Source organism: Ictidomys tridecemlineatus, chromosome 1 (assembly GCF_052094955.1).
Source record: "Ictidomys tridecemlineatus isolate mIctTri1 chromosome 1, mIctTri1.hap1, whole genome shotgun sequence".
Classification (NCBI taxonomy): Eukaryota; Metazoa; Chordata; class Mammalia; order Rodentia; family Sciuridae; genus Ictidomys; species Ictidomys tridecemlineatus.
In genome coordinates, this window is record NC_135477.1 from 147227641 (window position 1) to 147246675 (window position 19035).

General features: G+C 34.5%; 1 protein-coding gene across 1 annotated transcript; it reads right to left on the minus strand.

The window, feature by feature from the left end:
- Positions 1–201: 201 nt before the first annotated feature.
- Myot (myotilin) lies at positions 202–17558 on the minus strand. The gene is made up of 10 exons (XM_005333211.5): positions 17420–17558; positions 13841–14404; positions 10470–10644; positions 9492–9593; positions 6770–6819; positions 6059–6191; positions 3551–3758; positions 1790–1955; positions 1034–1167; positions 202–826 (listed from the first exon to the last, which is right to left on the minus strand). The coding sequence occupies exons 2-10, from the start codon at positions 14191–14193 to the stop codon at positions 654–656; spliced, it is 1494 nt and encodes a 497-aa protein (XP_005333268.2). The 5' UTR covers positions 14194–14404; positions 17420–17558; the 3' UTR covers positions 202–653.
- Positions 17559–19035: the final 1477 nt, after the last annotated feature.

A 19035-nucleotide genomic window follows, 5' to 3' on the forward strand; every position in this document is an offset into this window, starting at 1 on the left:
AATCTAGGAGAAATTCAGTCATGATTTAAATTTCTGTGATTTCTTTGAAACATAAGCCATGGAAAGTCCAGTTCACTTTTAGGAGCCGTGAATTTCACACTGTTCTAGGAAATAGTACTGTTGCCCTTTTGGAACTGATTATTTGAAGTTTTTGCTGATTTTTATTATGAAGATCTATACTTTGATGAAGAGGAGACAGTCTTTTTTAACTATTTGAAGTTTATTCTTTTTTGACATAAAACTATGGAACACTCAGATAATCTATGTCATGTTAGTATTCCTACAAGAGAAAACAGGTAAGTCTATGTAGGAAGCACTAGCAGTAAACCTTAATGCAAACAGTCGATGTGTTTAAAAGTTATTAATTCATAACCTGTAAATGTTAACTGTATATGACTTAAATGTTAAGTTCCCACATTTTAAGATTGTCTTCTACAGTACAAATCCATATAGCCAGATTTACCATTGGCTTTGCAAATCAGAGAAGTAGATAGAATGTGCAAGAATCAAAGGATAAATAATATTATGAATGTATATTACTTATATTACCTAGTTAAAGCCATAATCTGTTAAAACAGCTATGGGTTTATTTCAAAAATGTAATTAAATGCATTACTAATCGTGTAGTGGTGTTTTCCAATGTTGGTAAATTATTAAAGTTCGTCACTTTCATAGAGTCCAGATTGAGCTGCCAGACGATGAAACTCTCCTTCTGGGTTAAAAGCTTGTTTCACATCCAAACCTTTCCCATTGAGTGCTAAATATTTGCTGAAAGTTGGTCGAACACGCAGCTGTTTAGGAGCTGGAAGTGTTTGGTTTGGACGGGCTGAAATAGATCAAATTAAAGTTAATTCAGAAAACTTATTCTAAACAAGTAAGTCAGTTACACTTGGTATTCATAATCAGACTTTCAAGAAAAAAAAATGATTATGAGGAAAGTCCCTTAGGATTTATACTATACTGAGATTGGTGTTTCTTATTAAAGCTTCCTGGTTAGATTCTTTCTAGCGCTGGGGTCAATAGTGCGACTTACCTGTAACATCTAATCTCGTGTTACATGTGGTCACCCCAGCTTCATTCACTGCAGACACGGTATACCACCCAGCATCTTTCTTGTTTACATCTTTTATCAGTAAAGTCACTCTCCCAGCATTGTCATGATATAAGCTAAATGAACAACAAACAAATATAGAAATTATTATTTTTTTTTTTTTGGTGAAAGTTTAAGGATGTCTCTGACCTACCAAGTCAGACTAATAAGAAGAAAAAATAGTCGAAAATTCCAAGGCTGTATCTGATCATTGCCAAATAACTATTGGTTTTCTTGAATTAAACATGTCATCTGTGGGTGTAGCTTAGTGCTCACCTACTAAGTAGAAAGCTCTGGATTCAATACCCAGCACCACACACACAAAAAAGCCATCCCCATTCATCTTGTTATATATTTCCTTCAGCCATCTTTCTTCATTGTTAATACAAAGGTAAATCCTAGGCTATTTAAAATTTCAGATTAGTGGACTCTAACTTAATGAATTTTCATTACATTTCTTTATGCATTTTAAAAAATTAGACAAGGGCTGGGGATATAGCTCAGTTGGTAGAGTGCTTGCTTAGTATGCACAAGACCCTGGGTTCAAACCCCAGCACCACAAAAAAATAAAAAAAATAATAATAAAATAAAAAATTAGACAAATTGAGACTATAATTGCATGCCATTTATAATGTATGTTAAAGTATAACTGTATTCATCCAAATCAACTCTAGGCAAATCTAGAAATACTTATCCTACCTTATTCGGTCAGTGTTGAATTGTACCATTTCATTATTCCTTTTCCAGAAAAGCTTTGGTGGAGGTATAGCTGAGATCTGGCATTCTAGTTTCACTGATTCTCCCTCAAAAACTTTTTTGCTCTGTGGTTTGTAGATAAACATTGGTGCTCGTTTATGTTCTTTTGCTACACATTAATAAAAAAAATCAAGTGTTCGGAATATTATAAAATGATATAAATCAAACTTGTGTATGTTGACATTAAAGTTTTTAAAAGCAGCAACAGAATTAGAAACTTTTTTAGTTTTAGTTAAAATGCTACAACATACATTACTATTTCATGATGTTGAATTCTTTAATTGTAACATAATGATTCATTGAATTTATAATTATGTTTTATTCAAAGAATTTAAGTCATTGATCTGTAGGGAAGTAGCATGTGTGGTGGTAATAGTTCTAGACTTGGGTTTATCTTCTCTGTTGGGGGCATGTAGCTAAGTGGCACTTGCCTAGCATGTGTGAGGCACTGGGTTCCATCCTCAGCACCACATAAAAATAAACAAATAAAGGCATTCTGTTCATTTAAAACTACATTTTTTTAAAAAAAATAGGCAAATACCTGTAATTATTATGACTTTGTGAAGCACATGAGTGAAGGAAAAAGTGATGGTAGAGTACTGTAATTCTGGCTTTTCTGAAGGAGAAGTGAGGAGATTGGACAGATGCCAGCCACGGTCTCTTTGAGCTCTAATACAGAATTTCTGAAGCCATCAGCACAAATAGACTTGCCCAAAGTTTAATCACTTGAATTATGTGCTTATTATGTTTTATTCCTAGGTCACTAGATTTTCTCTTAGATTTTCACGCCTTTTCAGACTATCATAGAAAAATATAAAAGATTTTTGTTTAATTTTGACATAATACAAACTCAAATTGTCTGTCTTTTAACCTGATCAAGTATTTTATATAATAAACAGTGAATTAAGGCAAAATATCCCATATATGATAATACCATAGTTTAAACCATTTTAAATGTGGTATGTTTAAAGTACTTACATTGCAAAACAGACCATGAGTTTTTTAAGAACTCTTCTACCAAAAAGAAATTTGAGGCATAAGTTTTGTCATGCCTGTTTACTAAAACAAGTGAATATATTTTTGTTATAATTAGAGACTGATTTCCTAGAAAAGTTACCATTCAGCCAGGTATGATGATACTCATCTATAATCCCAGTAACTTGAGAGGCTGTGGCAGGAGGACCGCCAAGGTCAAGGTCAGCCTCAGAAACTTAGTCTCAAAATAAAAAAATAAAATTTTAAAGTTTTATTTAAAAAAAATTTTTTTTAAAGATATATAGCTCAGTGGTAAAGCATCCTTGGGTTCAATCTCCAGCATAAATAAATATTGCCATTAACTCATTTAAAATTATGATAGTTTATGACAATTCTGTAATAACATGAATCTGGTTGGTCATTTTAGACTATAGACCAGATAAATAATATAAAGTTTTTACTTTGAACCCCCCATAGGTTCAAATTTAGTCTAAAATTTTATGATTTCTTTTCTAGAAAAGCTTTGATGGTAGATCTGTCATTCTAATTTCACTGACTTTCCCTCAAAATGTCTTTTTTAAAAATTGTTGTTGTTCTTGTAGATAAAAATTGGCATTCTTCTAGGCTGGGTAGACATCAACCTGGAGCATGAATTCCTCTGGGGTTTTCTTTTCTTTTTTTAAATATTTTTTCTGTACTGCTGGATTTGAAGGCTCTCTTCAGTCTTACCAAGGACATCCAGCTGCACGGTGAAGGTGGCTTCCCCTGCTCTGTTCCTGGCCACACATGCATAAGCCCCTGCATCTGAAGCTCTGACCACTTCAAAGATGAGTGAATGGAAACCCTTCTCAGATACTATCATTTTGTGCAACTCATCCGACTGAACTGGTCTTCCATTTAGATACCATGACACATCAGGAGCCGGCAGGCCACTCACCTAGAAACAAAAACACAGGGCATGACAGAATTTTAAAAGTATGACATCATGGGAACCCACTTGTCCACTTAGGAATTTTTAACAATTTCAGTATCTGAGTGGGTTTGTGATAAAAAAATGCAAAGCAAGAGCTTGAAAAGTTATTTGTAATTTAAAAAAAAATGAAAGAGTGGAATTAAAACCCATGAAGTTAATATATTATTTTCAGACTAGCTCAAGTCCCATCTAACTTTCATATACAATCTCAAGCTCTTTACGATCTTAATTAATATATTGACAACATTAATTTATGTTACGTTGGTCTCCTCAAAGAATATGGAAGTCGTATGGCTTTTCTGGCTGAATGTGACTGCAAAGGAAGTCCCAGAGGCACTTATCTAATTGTTGATTGAATGAGTAACTTTTCAAAAACAGCATTCTTCAGCTACAGTTTGTTAAATGGCAGTTTGTTAAATATTTTTGGATAAGCCTTAACACTAACTTTTATTGATAAGAAATCTGAAAAAAAGCATTTTCTAAGAATAAGATTTCCAAAATGAGAATAATAAAAATGTAGTCTTTTCTAAAGAGCTGTTCTAGCCTAAAAAAATTAAACACCTCTTCTAGGCCAATAGAAAGCAGGGTGGCTTAAATTTTTTGAAGGAGGAGAATTAGAGCTGCATCATACTTTAGAATTCCTACTGTTATGAGACCTTTGGTTTATATAGAGTATTAATAGGGTATACTTATTTACTCAATTAATCATTATAAGTTTATAAGGTACGTGTCTTCGTCATTCCCATTTTATAGAAGAGGAAACAAAAGCACAGAGTAGTTGTTATGGTTTGGATAGGAGATATTCCACACAAAATTCACATCTGAGACAATGCAAGAAAGTTCAAAGTGACAGGAATAGGAGGTTATACTTCAGGTATGTATAATGTGTTAAAATACACTCTATTGTCATGTGTATCTAAAAAGAACAAATTTAAAAAATTAAAAAATTAAAAAGGAAATGATTGGGTTCCAAAAGCTTTGACCTATATCAGTGCATAATTCACTTGAATGGATTAACTGGGTGGTAACTGTGGGGAGGTTGGGTGTGCCTGGAGAACACTGAGGAATGTGCCTTTGGTATATATTTTGCCCCTGATGAGAGAATCTCCCCTCTCTTCTCTCTCCCTTTCCCCCCACCTCCCCTCTCCCTCTCCCTCCACCTCCCCTCTCCCTCTCCCCCCACCTCCCCTCTCCCTCTCCCTCCACCTCCCCTCTCCTTTCTGTCATATCCAGAGCTGCTTTTCCTTTGTCACACCCTTCTGCCTAGATGTTCTGCATCACCTTGGGCCCGCTGCAATGAAGTTGGCTGTCTAGGGACTGAGACCTCTGAAACCATAAGTGCCGAATAAACTTTTCCTTCTCTCATTGTTCTTGTCACGTCTTTTGGTCACAGCAAAGAAATAGCTGATTAAGACAGCAGTTAAGTGACTTGTCTAAGTTTACACAGCTTAAAAGAGGCAGAGTCAGAGTCAGGATTCAAACTCATATCAGTTCAGCTCCAGAATTTGTGCTCTTATTTATTTATATGTGCTGCTTTTCCGGTCTCTCCCTTTTCTTTTTTGGAATTTTTGTCTTTCCAAAAAAATATTTATTGGTGCACCATAATTATACATATTAGTGGGATTTGTTGTTACATGTTCATATATGCATACAATTTCATTCCCCTGTACTTCCCTTTTACCTCCTCTCCTCCCTCTCTCTGGTTCCCTTCCTCTACTCTACTGTTTCACTTCTATTTTCATGAGAACTCTGTCTCCTTCACCTGCTTTTCTTCTCTCTCGCTTTTATATGTGAGAGAAAAACTACAACCTTTGACTTTTTCTGAGATTGGCTCATTTCACTTAACATAATATTCTTAAATTCCATTTGTTTTCCTGAAAATGACATAATTTTGTTCTTCTTTATGGCTGAATAAAACTCCATTGTATATAAATGCAACATTTTCTTTATCCATTCATTCAGTTATGAACACCTAGACTGGTTCCATAGTTTGGCTATTATGAATTGTGCTACTTGGGTATGCGTGTATTCCTATAGTATGATGAGTTTAATTCTTTAGGATAAATACCAAGCAGTGTTATAGCTGGGTCATATGGTGGTTCCATTCCCAGCCTTTTGAGGCCCCTGCATTCTGATTTCTATAGTGGAGCATACTCTACTTTTCAAGCTGTGTACCAAGCTATACAGTAGGAAGAAAATATAATTTTCAAAATTTGGTATCTCATGGTCAATTTTCCCCCAGAATGTTAAAACTCTTCTCTTACTTTGAAGTCCATTCTGCAGAATCTTCCTTCTTCAATTGACATGTTTTCTGGCACTTGAATGAAACGAGGTGGGTAAAATTTTTCCTGGATTGCATCCTGATCATTCACATCTCCTCTTGAGGATGATCTACTTCTACAAAAACATTTTAATAATAACAATGCATAAATGTTGTCATACAAGTATAGTTTGGTCATGAAGTTTGAAAGCCCAGAACCTACTGTTTGATTTGTTAGTATAGTAACAATGGGCTGGACTATTAGAAATGGTAGCAATTCAAACATTTGGTGCATTTTTGCAGGAAATGATTGCCTTGAATTAATGAAGAAGCTGATCTATGAGTACTCCACAAATTATTCTTATCATCTGCAAAGATTTATTAGAATTTGGACAATTTCTCATTGTCATGAGAAAGTTGTTTAACAAGAAAACATAATCTTGGCCTATATTACCAAAACATTAAAAAAAACTCCCTCAATATAAATCTGATTAATATTAATTAATTAATTCAACTTGGTATTAATATAAAATTTAATTACTATTAATATAAAATTTTGGCTCATCATCTCTGACATGAGAAAATTCACATTGTGTTTTAAAAAGTAAAGTAGTAAACTTGAGGGTTTTGTAAATATTACATTTTTAAGCTAAAAATATTCTAGATAGCAAAACATCAAAAATGTTAAACTTTTTTTTATTTTTATTTTTTTTACCTTACTTGTGATGTAGGAACCTGCAGTCGTGCATGTTCTGGATTGTGATGCTTGAAATCAAAACATAGTGAGAATGTTAACACACAGGTATTAGCTTAACATGAAGCAGAATTAAGCAGTTGTAGTTGAAAAGAACTTGTCTATTTGGCTGTATTTGTACAGTCATGGTTAGTTTTACGTATTCAATTTTTAAACATTTTAAATAGACTACAAACTTCTTACTCTAGCAAGAAATGCCTACAATAAATAGTACTATTTAACAGGTATTATTTATAAAAATTAGCTACACTTGTGATTGATGAGGGTTCATTTTTTAACATAACTATTTTGTGACAAAGGGTGATGAGATCCCCCTGATGTGTTTGAAATGGGAGCACATGGGACAGATTGTCCTTGAGTAAAACAGGAATAGACATGAAGTCACTTTTGTTGGCAGTAGATACAGGGTCTTATGCCTGCTGCTCAAAAGTGGCACCAACATCAGTAAACACATTAGACTGGAAAATACTTCTCTTTATAGCTCGTGTCACAAAGTCCTATGGGTTGCCATTGGAGACAGGTATAAAACTTAAAAGAAAGCTTTGAAAACCAGCATGGATAACTTCCTGTTAATAAAGATATATTTACTTTAAGCAAATATCTTTTAGGATTTATATGCAAGTATCAGAAAATTATTTCTGTTTGAGAAAAAAGTCAGAAATTGATGGAAATTATAATATAATTAATTAATTATTTAGGGACACTTTTGTGTATTTTACTGTTCTTGGAACAGTGGGAGATAAAAAGCAGTGAAATATACAGTCCCTGTCCAAATAAATACCTAAAATAATCCATATGGGAACATAGAAAATCTCAATATAAAAAATATATTTTGGGATGAATCTCTTCAGTTAATATATCTTAGTTATAAATGGACACAATGACTTTATTTTTAAAATTTGTTTTTATGTAGTTCTGAAGATCGAACCCAGTGTCTCTCATGTGCTAGGCAAGTGCCCTACCACTAAGCCACAACCCCAGCCCCTGTCTTGTCATTTTTAAACAAGTCTTAACAACTCTAACAATTTTTGGCTAGGCTTAAGGTTCTTTAAAATGTCAAAACAAGTATTCGTTTCAGTGATCCAAAAAATCCAATAATATTTTTTTTGGTTAAAAATTATTCAAATTGTTTTGGCTTTGGTTTGAATATATTGTATTCAGAGATGAAGTATTTCTGTTGTACCATAATTTGATGACATTTTGTATTATTTAGGTATAGTATTTGAAGTAAGAGTTATCTTTTCTGATTCCAAATGATATTTACATTGTTCTTTTTTCTAGTACTTTTGGCTTCATTTTAAAGGTTTTAAAGAATGAATGAATGAATGAGAAAACAATAGATTCTCACCCTTGAAATAATATACTGTGCATTTATAAGATAAACTGTCATCAACATAATGTTGCTCTGAGTAATTTCTACTATACAGATGGGTTTGTGTCTTATTCTTGTTGTAATTTCCTGCACCAAGTTTGGAGCCCAGTAACTAATGGGTGTTCCATGTAAATATGCTGAATTAATGAATGAACAAACTGCAGTCACCAAGATGAAATATAAGTTCTATCTTCAGTGTTTACTTTTTTCTTCATTTGATCGTGCTCATCCTTTTTCATAGGTCTAATTGCATTTAACAGAAACCAAAACCTGATTTTCAATTTTCTATACTTGGAAGCTTGGAATTCTTGAGTTTCCCATTTCCTTCCCATGGGTCCCAGTTTCTTGTGGACTTTTCTGTAGGGCATTAGTGCTAATTATAAAAGGAAGATATGTGCATCTTGGGGCACAGGCCTGTAATCCCAGTGACCCAGGATGCTGAGGCAGAATGATCACGAAGTTTGAGGCCAGCCTGGGGAAGTTAGGGAGACCCCCCTCTCAAAATAAAAATAACAAAAAGGACTGAGGATGTAGCCCAGTGGTAGAGCACTTGTCTAGCTGCTTCTTCAACTATATATTTTCCTTTAGGTTAAGTTAATCATTAAAAACAGATTGGTCAGACACAATCCTATGGGATATTCGTTTTATGCCCTCTGTAAAATTAACCTCTTCGTGCAAAGGATTCTTTTGTTAATCTGAGAGTCATTACTTGTAAGAGTTTTTTTGTTTTGTTTTGTTTTAAATACAGGAACATGACAAAAGGAATTGAACATTTCATTAGTACCAGGAGTATAATTTAAAACATTGAGATGATTGACATTTATGAGAAAAGGTTTTAATTACTTTGAGCTTTAACTTTTGTCCTGTTAAAGGTTTACAACACAAAGTCTCTGCCCCTGTAGAAAGAGTCCTAGGTCTACCTGACTCCTAAATGTCCAGATAAAAAGTAATATCATCAGCCTGGTGTTTTGATTTTATGTCAGCTCATCTGCAGACATTAGGACTACAGAAAATGTGGTAAAATTTCACACCCACACCTATACCCACTCACCATCCATGATGGCCTTTGTATATTCTAATGGAGAATGGAAGTGATTGGCTTTTATTTGCAGTGCTGTTTATAAGCATTTAGAAAAGCAGACATTTAAAAATTGCACAGAATAAAAGTACTTTAAGCTGGGTGTCGTGATCTGTGCTTGTAGTCACAGGAATTTGAGGCATCTTGAGCAATATAGCATGAACCTATCTAAAAAACAAAAAGAAAGAAAGAAAGAAAAAAGTTTCACTCAGATAAAGGTTATTTTAATTTACCTGTGGTGAATCCTGTGCATCACTATTCTGAGCCTGAAATACAGCGGCTGCATTCTGTGGTCCCAGCAATCTGCGAGCCATCTTCTCCTCATATGTTAGTCGCTTTAAAGAAGTCAGTAGAAGATGAGCATCAGATTTACTACAAGGTATTCAAACAGATTTACCTTAAAACTACTACTGTAAGTCAGAACTTCAAAGAAGCATGGTTCTGTCCATTGAATTATAGATTCTATGTTTTAAGCCATTCAAAACATTATTTTCCATCTTTGTACTATTTCTCTCATGTCTAATAAAGATTCCTGTAGGATTTCTATTTGCTCCTAAGAAAAACAGGCATACATCACCCTTAGATAAGACCCTCCTCCAAAGTAAGGGGGAAATCTTTCCTTTCCTCCTTATTTTGCATATTCTAGTCTCCTCCTTTTTAAAATATAGTATTGTATAACTTCACATTCAAAAATAAATTTTTATTAAATGAAACACTGATCATTTGATTGTACACACTTCTGATTGATACCAGTGCAACTGATATGCTAAATGTACTTGGATTAAAAGGAGATAGCACTGTTTCAAAGATCAGTGATAATACCAATGTACACTGTAAGTGCTACATAAAAATTATAGTTTGATGTATTTATCCATCAATATTATATAACAAAGAACATGAAGAAGTTGGGTTGACAACATTTTCTATTCATTATTTGGCCATCAGACATTTTATGAGGGTGATGCTTAAAACAAAATTTTCATTAAATCATTCAGACTGATTTTTCATTAGATTTATTCTTTTACTATTGAAAACCAATCAGTGATTTCATGCAAAATAATATGAACCAGCCCACAAATATTCCTTCTTTTTAGATAACCCTATTCCTTGTTGCTTATATGAATAAAGATTTGTGAGACAGAAATAACTTTCTTATTTAAATTAGATTTTTATAGTTTAATTGGTCTTTTGTACAAAATAGACATCTTTACTTGATTTCCATTATGAAGAAGGGTGTCCTTGCATTTCAGCTTCCTCTCCAAATCTTGAATCAAAGCTTCTTTAGATCCCTGTATTTCCTGGTCAGGAGTCCTTGGTGTGGGCTTAGCATTTGCAGTTTGGGATGGCTTAGCATTTACAGGTTGACCAACTGAAGATTGTTGATAGCTTATAAAGGAAAAAGAAGAAAACTTCAAAATTTAAAAAAATAGAATCGACTTCATTTTGTAAGTCATCTGCAGATATGGTGAGAGCACCACAAAGAACTACTAGTGTTATTAAAAACACAAAATATATGGGAAATTAGGATATTTCATCCAGAATAATATGGACTAGCCCACAAATATTCCTTCATGGGAAAACTGGCCACTGCCCTAATGAGTATTTTGCCATGATCATAATGAATGTTTCCTAGTTATACAAATGTGACAACCTTGGTCTGTTTTCTGACATGTTCCTGTCCAAATATTCACAAGGATCATTAAAAAAACTTCTGGGCTAAATGGAAACATAGCTCCTCCCAGTGGAGTGAGACTTCACTTAAGCTGTCTTTAGAGTCTTGATTATTAGGAATCACTAGATTGTAAACAGATTGAAGAAAAAAAGGTGTCTTATTACTTACCATTGTATCATTGTATCATTTTATATTCACTAAGCACAGGCATAGGAGATATTGTCAACTGAGTGAATGTTTTTCATTGTACTCAAGATATTATGTGTTGGAGTTGTTGATGTACATTTTCCCTCCTTCCATTTCGGTTTTCTTATTTTGACTCTATTAATCCTTAACTAAAGTCTGATTTGTTCAGTTAATAGCCAAACCAAGTGTTTAAATAAACAGTGAAATTTTTGTTTTTTTGCCCCCTCCAGATTGAATTCCTGGGCTAAAATTGCACAATTCCTTTCGTCATATAGATCTCAATTTACTCCAGCTGTCTGAAAATTTAGCCTATTGTGTGTTTTTTAATGTAGCCTGCCATCTTCATAAAAATCACACATTTGTTAAAGCAAATTAGAATTAGGTAATTCTAATTTTCAGACTATCATGATACCTCTTAGAAATCCTGGAGGATTAACAAAAGCAAGCCTGAGAATCACCGATATCTCTGAAACCTCTGAATACTTTATTCACTGAATATTCCCATATTTTCCAGCTTAGATGGCTTGAGTGTTAACAGTTGATACCTGTTCCTATTTATAAACTAATATTTTATTTGTACACAGCTTTATGAGTCTGATTTTCTATCACCAATTAGCCCAACCCTTAATTTTGTTACAGATCAGAAAACTGAATCATTGAGCAAGTGTGGCACTTGTTGAATATTACAAAGCACATTTTTAAAAGAAGGAATACTTAAGAAATTGCTCCCAATTTCTATTGTGTGTGATTTGATTAACTGAATGAAATGTTTGCTTACAGGCTTCCTACCAATGAAAAGCTAAATAAAGCTTTCAAACTTCTTTAGGTCAGAATTCAAGGGATTATCTTCGAAGACAGAGCAAACTTGAGCCCATCATAACAATGAGGGAGTTGTGCACTAATGTTCAAAGGGCCAGGGCTTTCCACCCTGTACAGCTGAACACAGAACAGGGGTATCATGTAGCTATGGGAAGATTAAAAGAGGTGTCTCTGGTTGCTGAAAATGGAACAGCTAAAGCTGGATCTTTGATCTTTGGTTTGGAGACCTCCTAGGCTTTCTTTCTTATTCTCTCTATTTTTGTCTTTCTTCCTCTCTTCTTAGGTCTGTGCACAGAGCTGGGTACATGATTGAGCCTTTGTGAATATTTGTTTTATAACTTTCTTTCCTGGGCAGGAATTTGGAATGGAATTGAAAGACTTGACTAAGAGAAACATTATAGTCAGGAAAGATTATTTTAGATTTAAACATAGATGAAAATGATTATCTGGGTAAATGTAACCAAGAAAGATCTACGATGTATAATATGGGAATGATGGAATTTGGGGAGAAAAAGAGCAAGGAGCTCTTAATTCTTAAAGGCATCCTTCAAAAATATTAAGTCAAGGGCTGGGGTTGTGGCTCAATGGTAGAGCCCTTGTCTAGCATGTGTGAGGCAGTGGGTTCAATTCTCAGCACCACATATAAGTAAAATAAAGGTTCTTCAACAACTAAAACAATTTTTTAAAAAATTAGGTCAGGTCTATGAGAATGCCATTTTTATAGCTCAAAAACAGTTGACTATCAGCCATTTCAAATGTTTTAGCCTAATATCCGTATGATTCTAACATGTGATTTTGGCTTCTCTGATTATTTTTTGAAATATGGAAAAGGTTTATTTGCAGGTTGAATGTGTGTACTCGGTTCAATTAGGTTTCCGATGTTGTCACCAATACTAGACTTTTCACCAATATTAGCCTTTAGAGAAGACTGATAGAAATTAGCAAGAGTTTCAGGGAATGTGTCAATATGCCTACAACAAGACATATTCCACCAATTTATGAGATGCCTCTGATTGAATTCTCTGACGTCTTAGCCAGCCAAGAAATAGGAAAACTGATAGCCCTAAGTATGCATAAGCATGAAGTATTCAGTTCATGTTTTAAAAAAAGCCCAACCACCATTTCCTCCTTCATATCAGGTTCTCCTAGGACAGTCTTAGGCTGTGGAAATAGTACATGCTTGCCAAAGGCTGCAGGTATTTTTCCCTGGATTTAGATCACCCAACGAATTTAAACAAGTTATGGTTTTAATTTCCAAAAGAAGCCTTAAAGTCCTAAGTCTTCACCTATAACAAGCCTTCCTTTTGCTCATGGTAAACAAAATTCATACATGTGAGTGTCTGAATCCCAGATTTTTTTTAAAAAAATTGTTAATTTAAAATTCTTTGAGCCAAATAGATATTTAGGATTAGAGGGGGAAATGGATAGGAAGAAAAGACTAAGGCTGAAAAGAAACTTAATAGCCTTTGCTTATGTGAGAGGAAATCCTATCTGAAGAAGAGTAGACAGGTGTTCTTCATCTCAGTTGAGCCCAGACCAGAGGAATTAAATTTACAGCAAGAGAGACTTAGCTTAGACCTTAACAAAAAGTTCACTGTTCTTGGGTATGTTAGAAATCTTGTTCTTTTTTTTTTTTTAAGATGGAAAATAATAGGTAAGTAATAGTATGGGGTAATAGGTAATTTGAGTTCAGCTCAGCCTGGACACTGGAGAAAGGATCAGATTGACTTCTTGTTGCCAGTACTCTGGTTCAATGTGTTCTAGGAGGATTATGGGAGGAGACTGTAAGGTCACATTGCATTTTTACATAGTACAGAATGAACTGCAATCCATCCCCCTCCCCCCAAGCACCTCAGATACAGGTTCACTGTACATACAGTATATATATATAAAAAAATCACTTACTTGGATTCCACAGTGGAAGGGGTTTTACTGGTACTGTAATCAGGCTGTGATGGTAATATGGAGCTGAGGAAGCTGGCCGGGGACTGGTTATAGGTGCCTGTAACCCTTTGGCCTGGGTTGGAGCCAGCAAGCGGCTGGGAAGCAGGGAAAGCTGAGGAGGACATGGTGATGTGAGAGCTCACTGTGGAGGTGGCAGAAAACCTTTGCTCTGTGCACTGGCGGGGCTGGATCATAATGGAAGACTGTTTGGTCTGGCTAGAGAAGCTGGATGTTTCCGGTCCAGGAGGCTGCAGTCTGGAGCCACATGGGTTTTGGGACTGGATGAAGTGTTTTGGACGTTCGTAGTTAAACATGCTTAGCTGGCAGATGGAAGATGAAGGCAAGTTATTACTACAATGATTTGTTCCTGGAAAGGCGGGGTCCTGAATGTGGGGCTGCAAGTCTGGAATTAGGGAAGGTCTTAACAAATCAGAAGCAGCCTTGGTCTGCCCCTCCTTGCTGGGATCTTGGGAATAGTGTGCTTCTGGCTTTGGTAGAGTGGGCTTCTCTTGATGAATATTGTTCCTTCAAAAGGAAAAAAATAATTAAGTTGTAATTTTTATTTAAACAATATTGTTTATTTGACTTTTTTTTTTTTTTTTTTTTTTGCTTTTAAGGTTGTAGGACTTTCTGGCTTCTGGACTTTCCCTTCCTTTATCTGTATCTTTGCACACATGACTTTCCCCCTGAGAATAGGTAAAAATGATTCATTAGTGTTTGTTTACCCCGGGGAATAGCCTATATAGGGGCTTCAAAATGTAAAAGCATAAAATTGTCTTTTCCGAGAGGTTGTTTTCTAAAAATATTTTTTAGTTGTAGATGGACACAATATCTTCATTTATTTTTATGTGGGGCTGAGGATCGAACCCAGTGCCTCACAATGTGAGGTAAGCACTCTACCACTGAGCTACAGCCTCAGCCCCTCCAAGAGGTTATTTTTAAAAAGAAATTCTTTGATGATGCTCAGTGTGATAAGTGTATAATCTCATAATTAACTTTTACCCAGATGCTGAAGATTTATTAACCATAGAGATTTTATGACTTAAAATTAATAGCAGTTAGGGCTGAGAACATAGCTCAGTGGTAGAAGACTTGACTGGCATGTTCAGGGCCCTGGGTTCAATCCCTAGTTTCACAAAAACATAAATAAATAAAAAGATAAATAATAGCAGCTAAATATATAAGGTCAGCCTCTGTTCAGTATGAAGTCTTCCCATTGCTCATCTAAACAGATTAATTGTCCTTCTGCTATACCAATTAATTAATATCCTGATGGTCTCTGATGAACAACATCTTGGTAAAACAAGGGAAGCAATATGCTTCATTTATGAAGAACATGACTTTAATATTTATTCTTTATTCTTTTGCCCTTTCTAAATTTTACAAAGTAGGGTGAACATCTACAACTCATTTTTTATCAACTTCAAGTGGATTTTTTTTAGTCTTACAGTTCACTGTCTCTTTCTTTCCCCTTAATTCCAAGTTGGCTAACCTAGATGGTAATTAAGGATTGCCTTTGTGTATGCTTGTCTCTGTATATAAGTTACAGACTGCATTCCAAAGCCACTAGTAAATTTTTTTCTGTTACTTATAGATTATACTTTCTAGTTATTAGTCTTGATGTTCTCTTAGAGTTTTACCTTTTATTACTTGTTTAGGATGTCTTTTAGACTAATTTTGGAAAGGTTTTAGCTTCTCTTACTTATTCTTTTAAAATGGCAAATAGGAAGTAGAGATGGAAAGCTCTTAAGAAGTTAGTCGGTCCTTGGAAAAGATGATACTATTTTCCTTACTTGGCTCTGCAAATAGCCTTCTTGCCTTCCTACACTAGTAGATTCTTATCTTTTTATTTATTTGCCATTAAAAGTAAACTTGATTAATAGCAGTTAGGGCTGGGGATGAGGCTCAGTGGTAAGAGTCCATGCCTAGCATGCACAAGGTCCTGGGTTCAATCCCCAGCAAACACACACACACACACACACACAAAAGCAAAACAAAACAACAACAAAACCTTGTAGGATTATATTTGCTGCTGATTTTTTTCATTACTATGAAAAATCTAAGCAAGATTATAAATAGACATAATACACAAAGATTAGCCATATATATTATTGTAACATTGACCCTATTTTTATTCAAAATATCAGATAATTTAATTCAAAGTATGTTTGGTTTGTTTCACATAGTATGAAACAATACTAAGATAATGATCAATCAAACTTTTAACCAAAAAAAAATCAACCAAATTGTTTATCATCATTGAAACAAAGTCTTATAATTATTTGAGTTAAAACTGAAAAAAAATATCAGTATTAGCATTTTTTCCAGATCAAACCAACTTCATTCTAAGGTTGTATATGTAGCTTAGAGTTAAATTAAAACTGGAATTTTTAGGAAAGAATAAAATACAACTAAATAGTCAAGCAAAAGAATCTCTTGAAAGAGGACACTTAAAAGATTTATATTCCTTAATTTAAAGTTTATGAACACAAATGCCTTCAACCAGAGAACATTATAGAAATCAACTACAATAGGCCTTTAAATTGTTGGGGGAAAACATCCAGAGGGCTTTAAGTCAGTCTCCTCAAATAAAAGGTTTCTATTTTAAGGCAAGTCGTTCTGTAGTTACGGGTTTATTCACTCCATTGCAGAAATGAATCGAGTTTATTTCCTAATTTCTTTTCTGGGTAGATAAATTATTTGGACTCATTCAAGTAACTCATTTCAAGTAACAAGGAATAAACTACTTAACAAATAGCCAGTACATATTTTCCCAAAAGAGATTCCTATTTTCTTTACACTTATTTTCAGAATATCTTTACATACATTTTTTTTCTCTCTCTCTCTTTTTATTTTTTAAACATATGGTTTCAAGAATGTCAACTATCTTGTACATTTTGGGGATGGACCTACATAATTTCTGATATTTTTTAAAGCTCAGTTAAAAATATGATCTTTTAAGAGTTTCATTTTATCTGTCTCAATAAACTTTTATGCAAATACTTATACAGATAGCTCCAAAGGTCTTTATTTTTATTTGTAGTTACTCTTCAACAATCCAATTCTATCAGAGGTTTGATTACAAGACAGTATTCTTTTATTCCAAGTATTGTTGAGTCAATTCAAAGATTTTATAAATAAAATAGTCTCCTACTTAAAAAATACTAACTTAAAATATTTTAAAAATATTAACTATTAAAAATATTTCTAATAGAGCAGAGACTGCACGAAAGATAGGGGGAGGGTTTTTGAGACCATAGGACATCATCACAATTGCAGTCAGATCAAGCGTTTCAAGGAAAAATGATGCTTTAAAAATAATGACACACAACCATCTTTCTCTCTGACCTTTGTATAAATGCCTTCCAGTTTCCATGGAATGAATAGGTTACTTTCTCTTTAAATCTTTATAAAACAAAGATTTAATATTGGGACTTTCAGACTTTTTAACTGCAGATTGTCTTTGGACCCATCTCTCTGATTTGGACAAAAAACAAAAGCAAAACTCCAAACTGTAGCATGAATAAAGAAGGGACTTACCCGTGGTTCCAGAAGTTGCCAGCTGGGTTTAACCCACTATTGAAGGGAAGGAAAAGGCATCTCCTTCCCTCACGGGCTAATCTAGTGGCTCTGTGCTTAGTATTATAGCACCACTGACTTTTATCAGCTGCCAAACAGTGACATCTGATGTGCTTGCCTGTCCATCTACCTATGCTGGCATATCAAAGTAAGAGTCCACAATCTAAACAATATCTCAGATGTCTTAGTGATATTTAAGGAGTGGGATTACATGAGCTTCTCTTGCAGGCCTCTTTATTTTAGACACAAAGTTTGACTATGAGCTTAGCAAGCTTCTGTCGGGGGAAGAGCAGTAAATTGGGAAATGGGAAAAAGTGTAAAGAAAACTCAATTTATTTACTGTGATGGGGACTTGGATTCTTCCCTGTTGAAGAGACAAGAACTAAAGGAAAAACAGCATTCTAAGATAAGGTTTTCTATCTAGTAAAACTTCTCCAGTGATAAGACCAGTGGTGGACTGGTTCCAAATCGACTTGTATTGCATCATTCTTCATCTGAAAGCTCTTTTTCCACTTGCCTAATGAGAGTGAGGGTGGAGTTTGATTCAAGCAGTTTGTTCAAAGAGGAGGTGTGGTCTGGGCAGAGGCAGAAGAGCAGGGTCATGCTGATATGTCACTGGGAAAGTAGGCAGATGGGAAAACATAATTTAGCTTTCTAAGCAAGTTTCTGAATCTGTCTGGTGTATGCCCCTTTGACTTACAACTTTTATTCTAAAAGAGTTTTGAAATACTTAAGGAACAACCAAACAAATAAGCAATCTATGCAGGCTGTCAATCTTCCTTCCTTCCTTTCTTTTTCTTTTATTCTCTCTCTTTCTCCCAACAGTTAGTTTCCTTTCTATTTTTCTCATGGAGACCATTATAGCATTTAGACTTCCTTTATTATTTTATTTTATTTGTTTATTTTGATGTGGTGCTGAAGACGGAACCCAATGCCTCATGCGTACTAGGCAAGCGCTCTACCACTGAGCTACAGCCCCAACCCTAGACTTCCTTTTTTTCTAATTGAAATTTTACTTATTCATTTTTTTTTACACATGTAAGTAAAAAACTATGGAAGAAACCTTCAAATCAACAAAAATGGTGGAGTGAGGTAGGTGGCCTGAGGATCAGGCCAATGGAGTAGAATGATCTCCATTTAATGATTTCAGTCCCCCTCCCTCACAGGTAGATACTCCAATCTGGATTTAATTACCACGTGCCTTCAAGTCCAACAAATAGATGTTTGAACACATTAAAACACACGTAAAACTCATCACGACTGACCATGTTGGGGTTCCTTCCTTTGATACTCAGTGAAAGTTTGGCAATCACTGCCTGAGCATGCAGCCATTACTTAGTAGAGAAAGCATGCTACACTTGATGAGTAGGTGGCTGCCTACAAAGTCTTATTTCAGGAATCTCCCAAAATATTTCTCCACATCTGCTCATTGATATTTCAAATTCCATTAACAGGAACAAAACCTTTCATTCCAAATTAAAATGAGATGCAAGTGACATAGAAATAATAATAGCTAACACATAACAGCATCTGCTACGAATAAGATGCTATTCTAAGTATTTTAAATGTCATATATG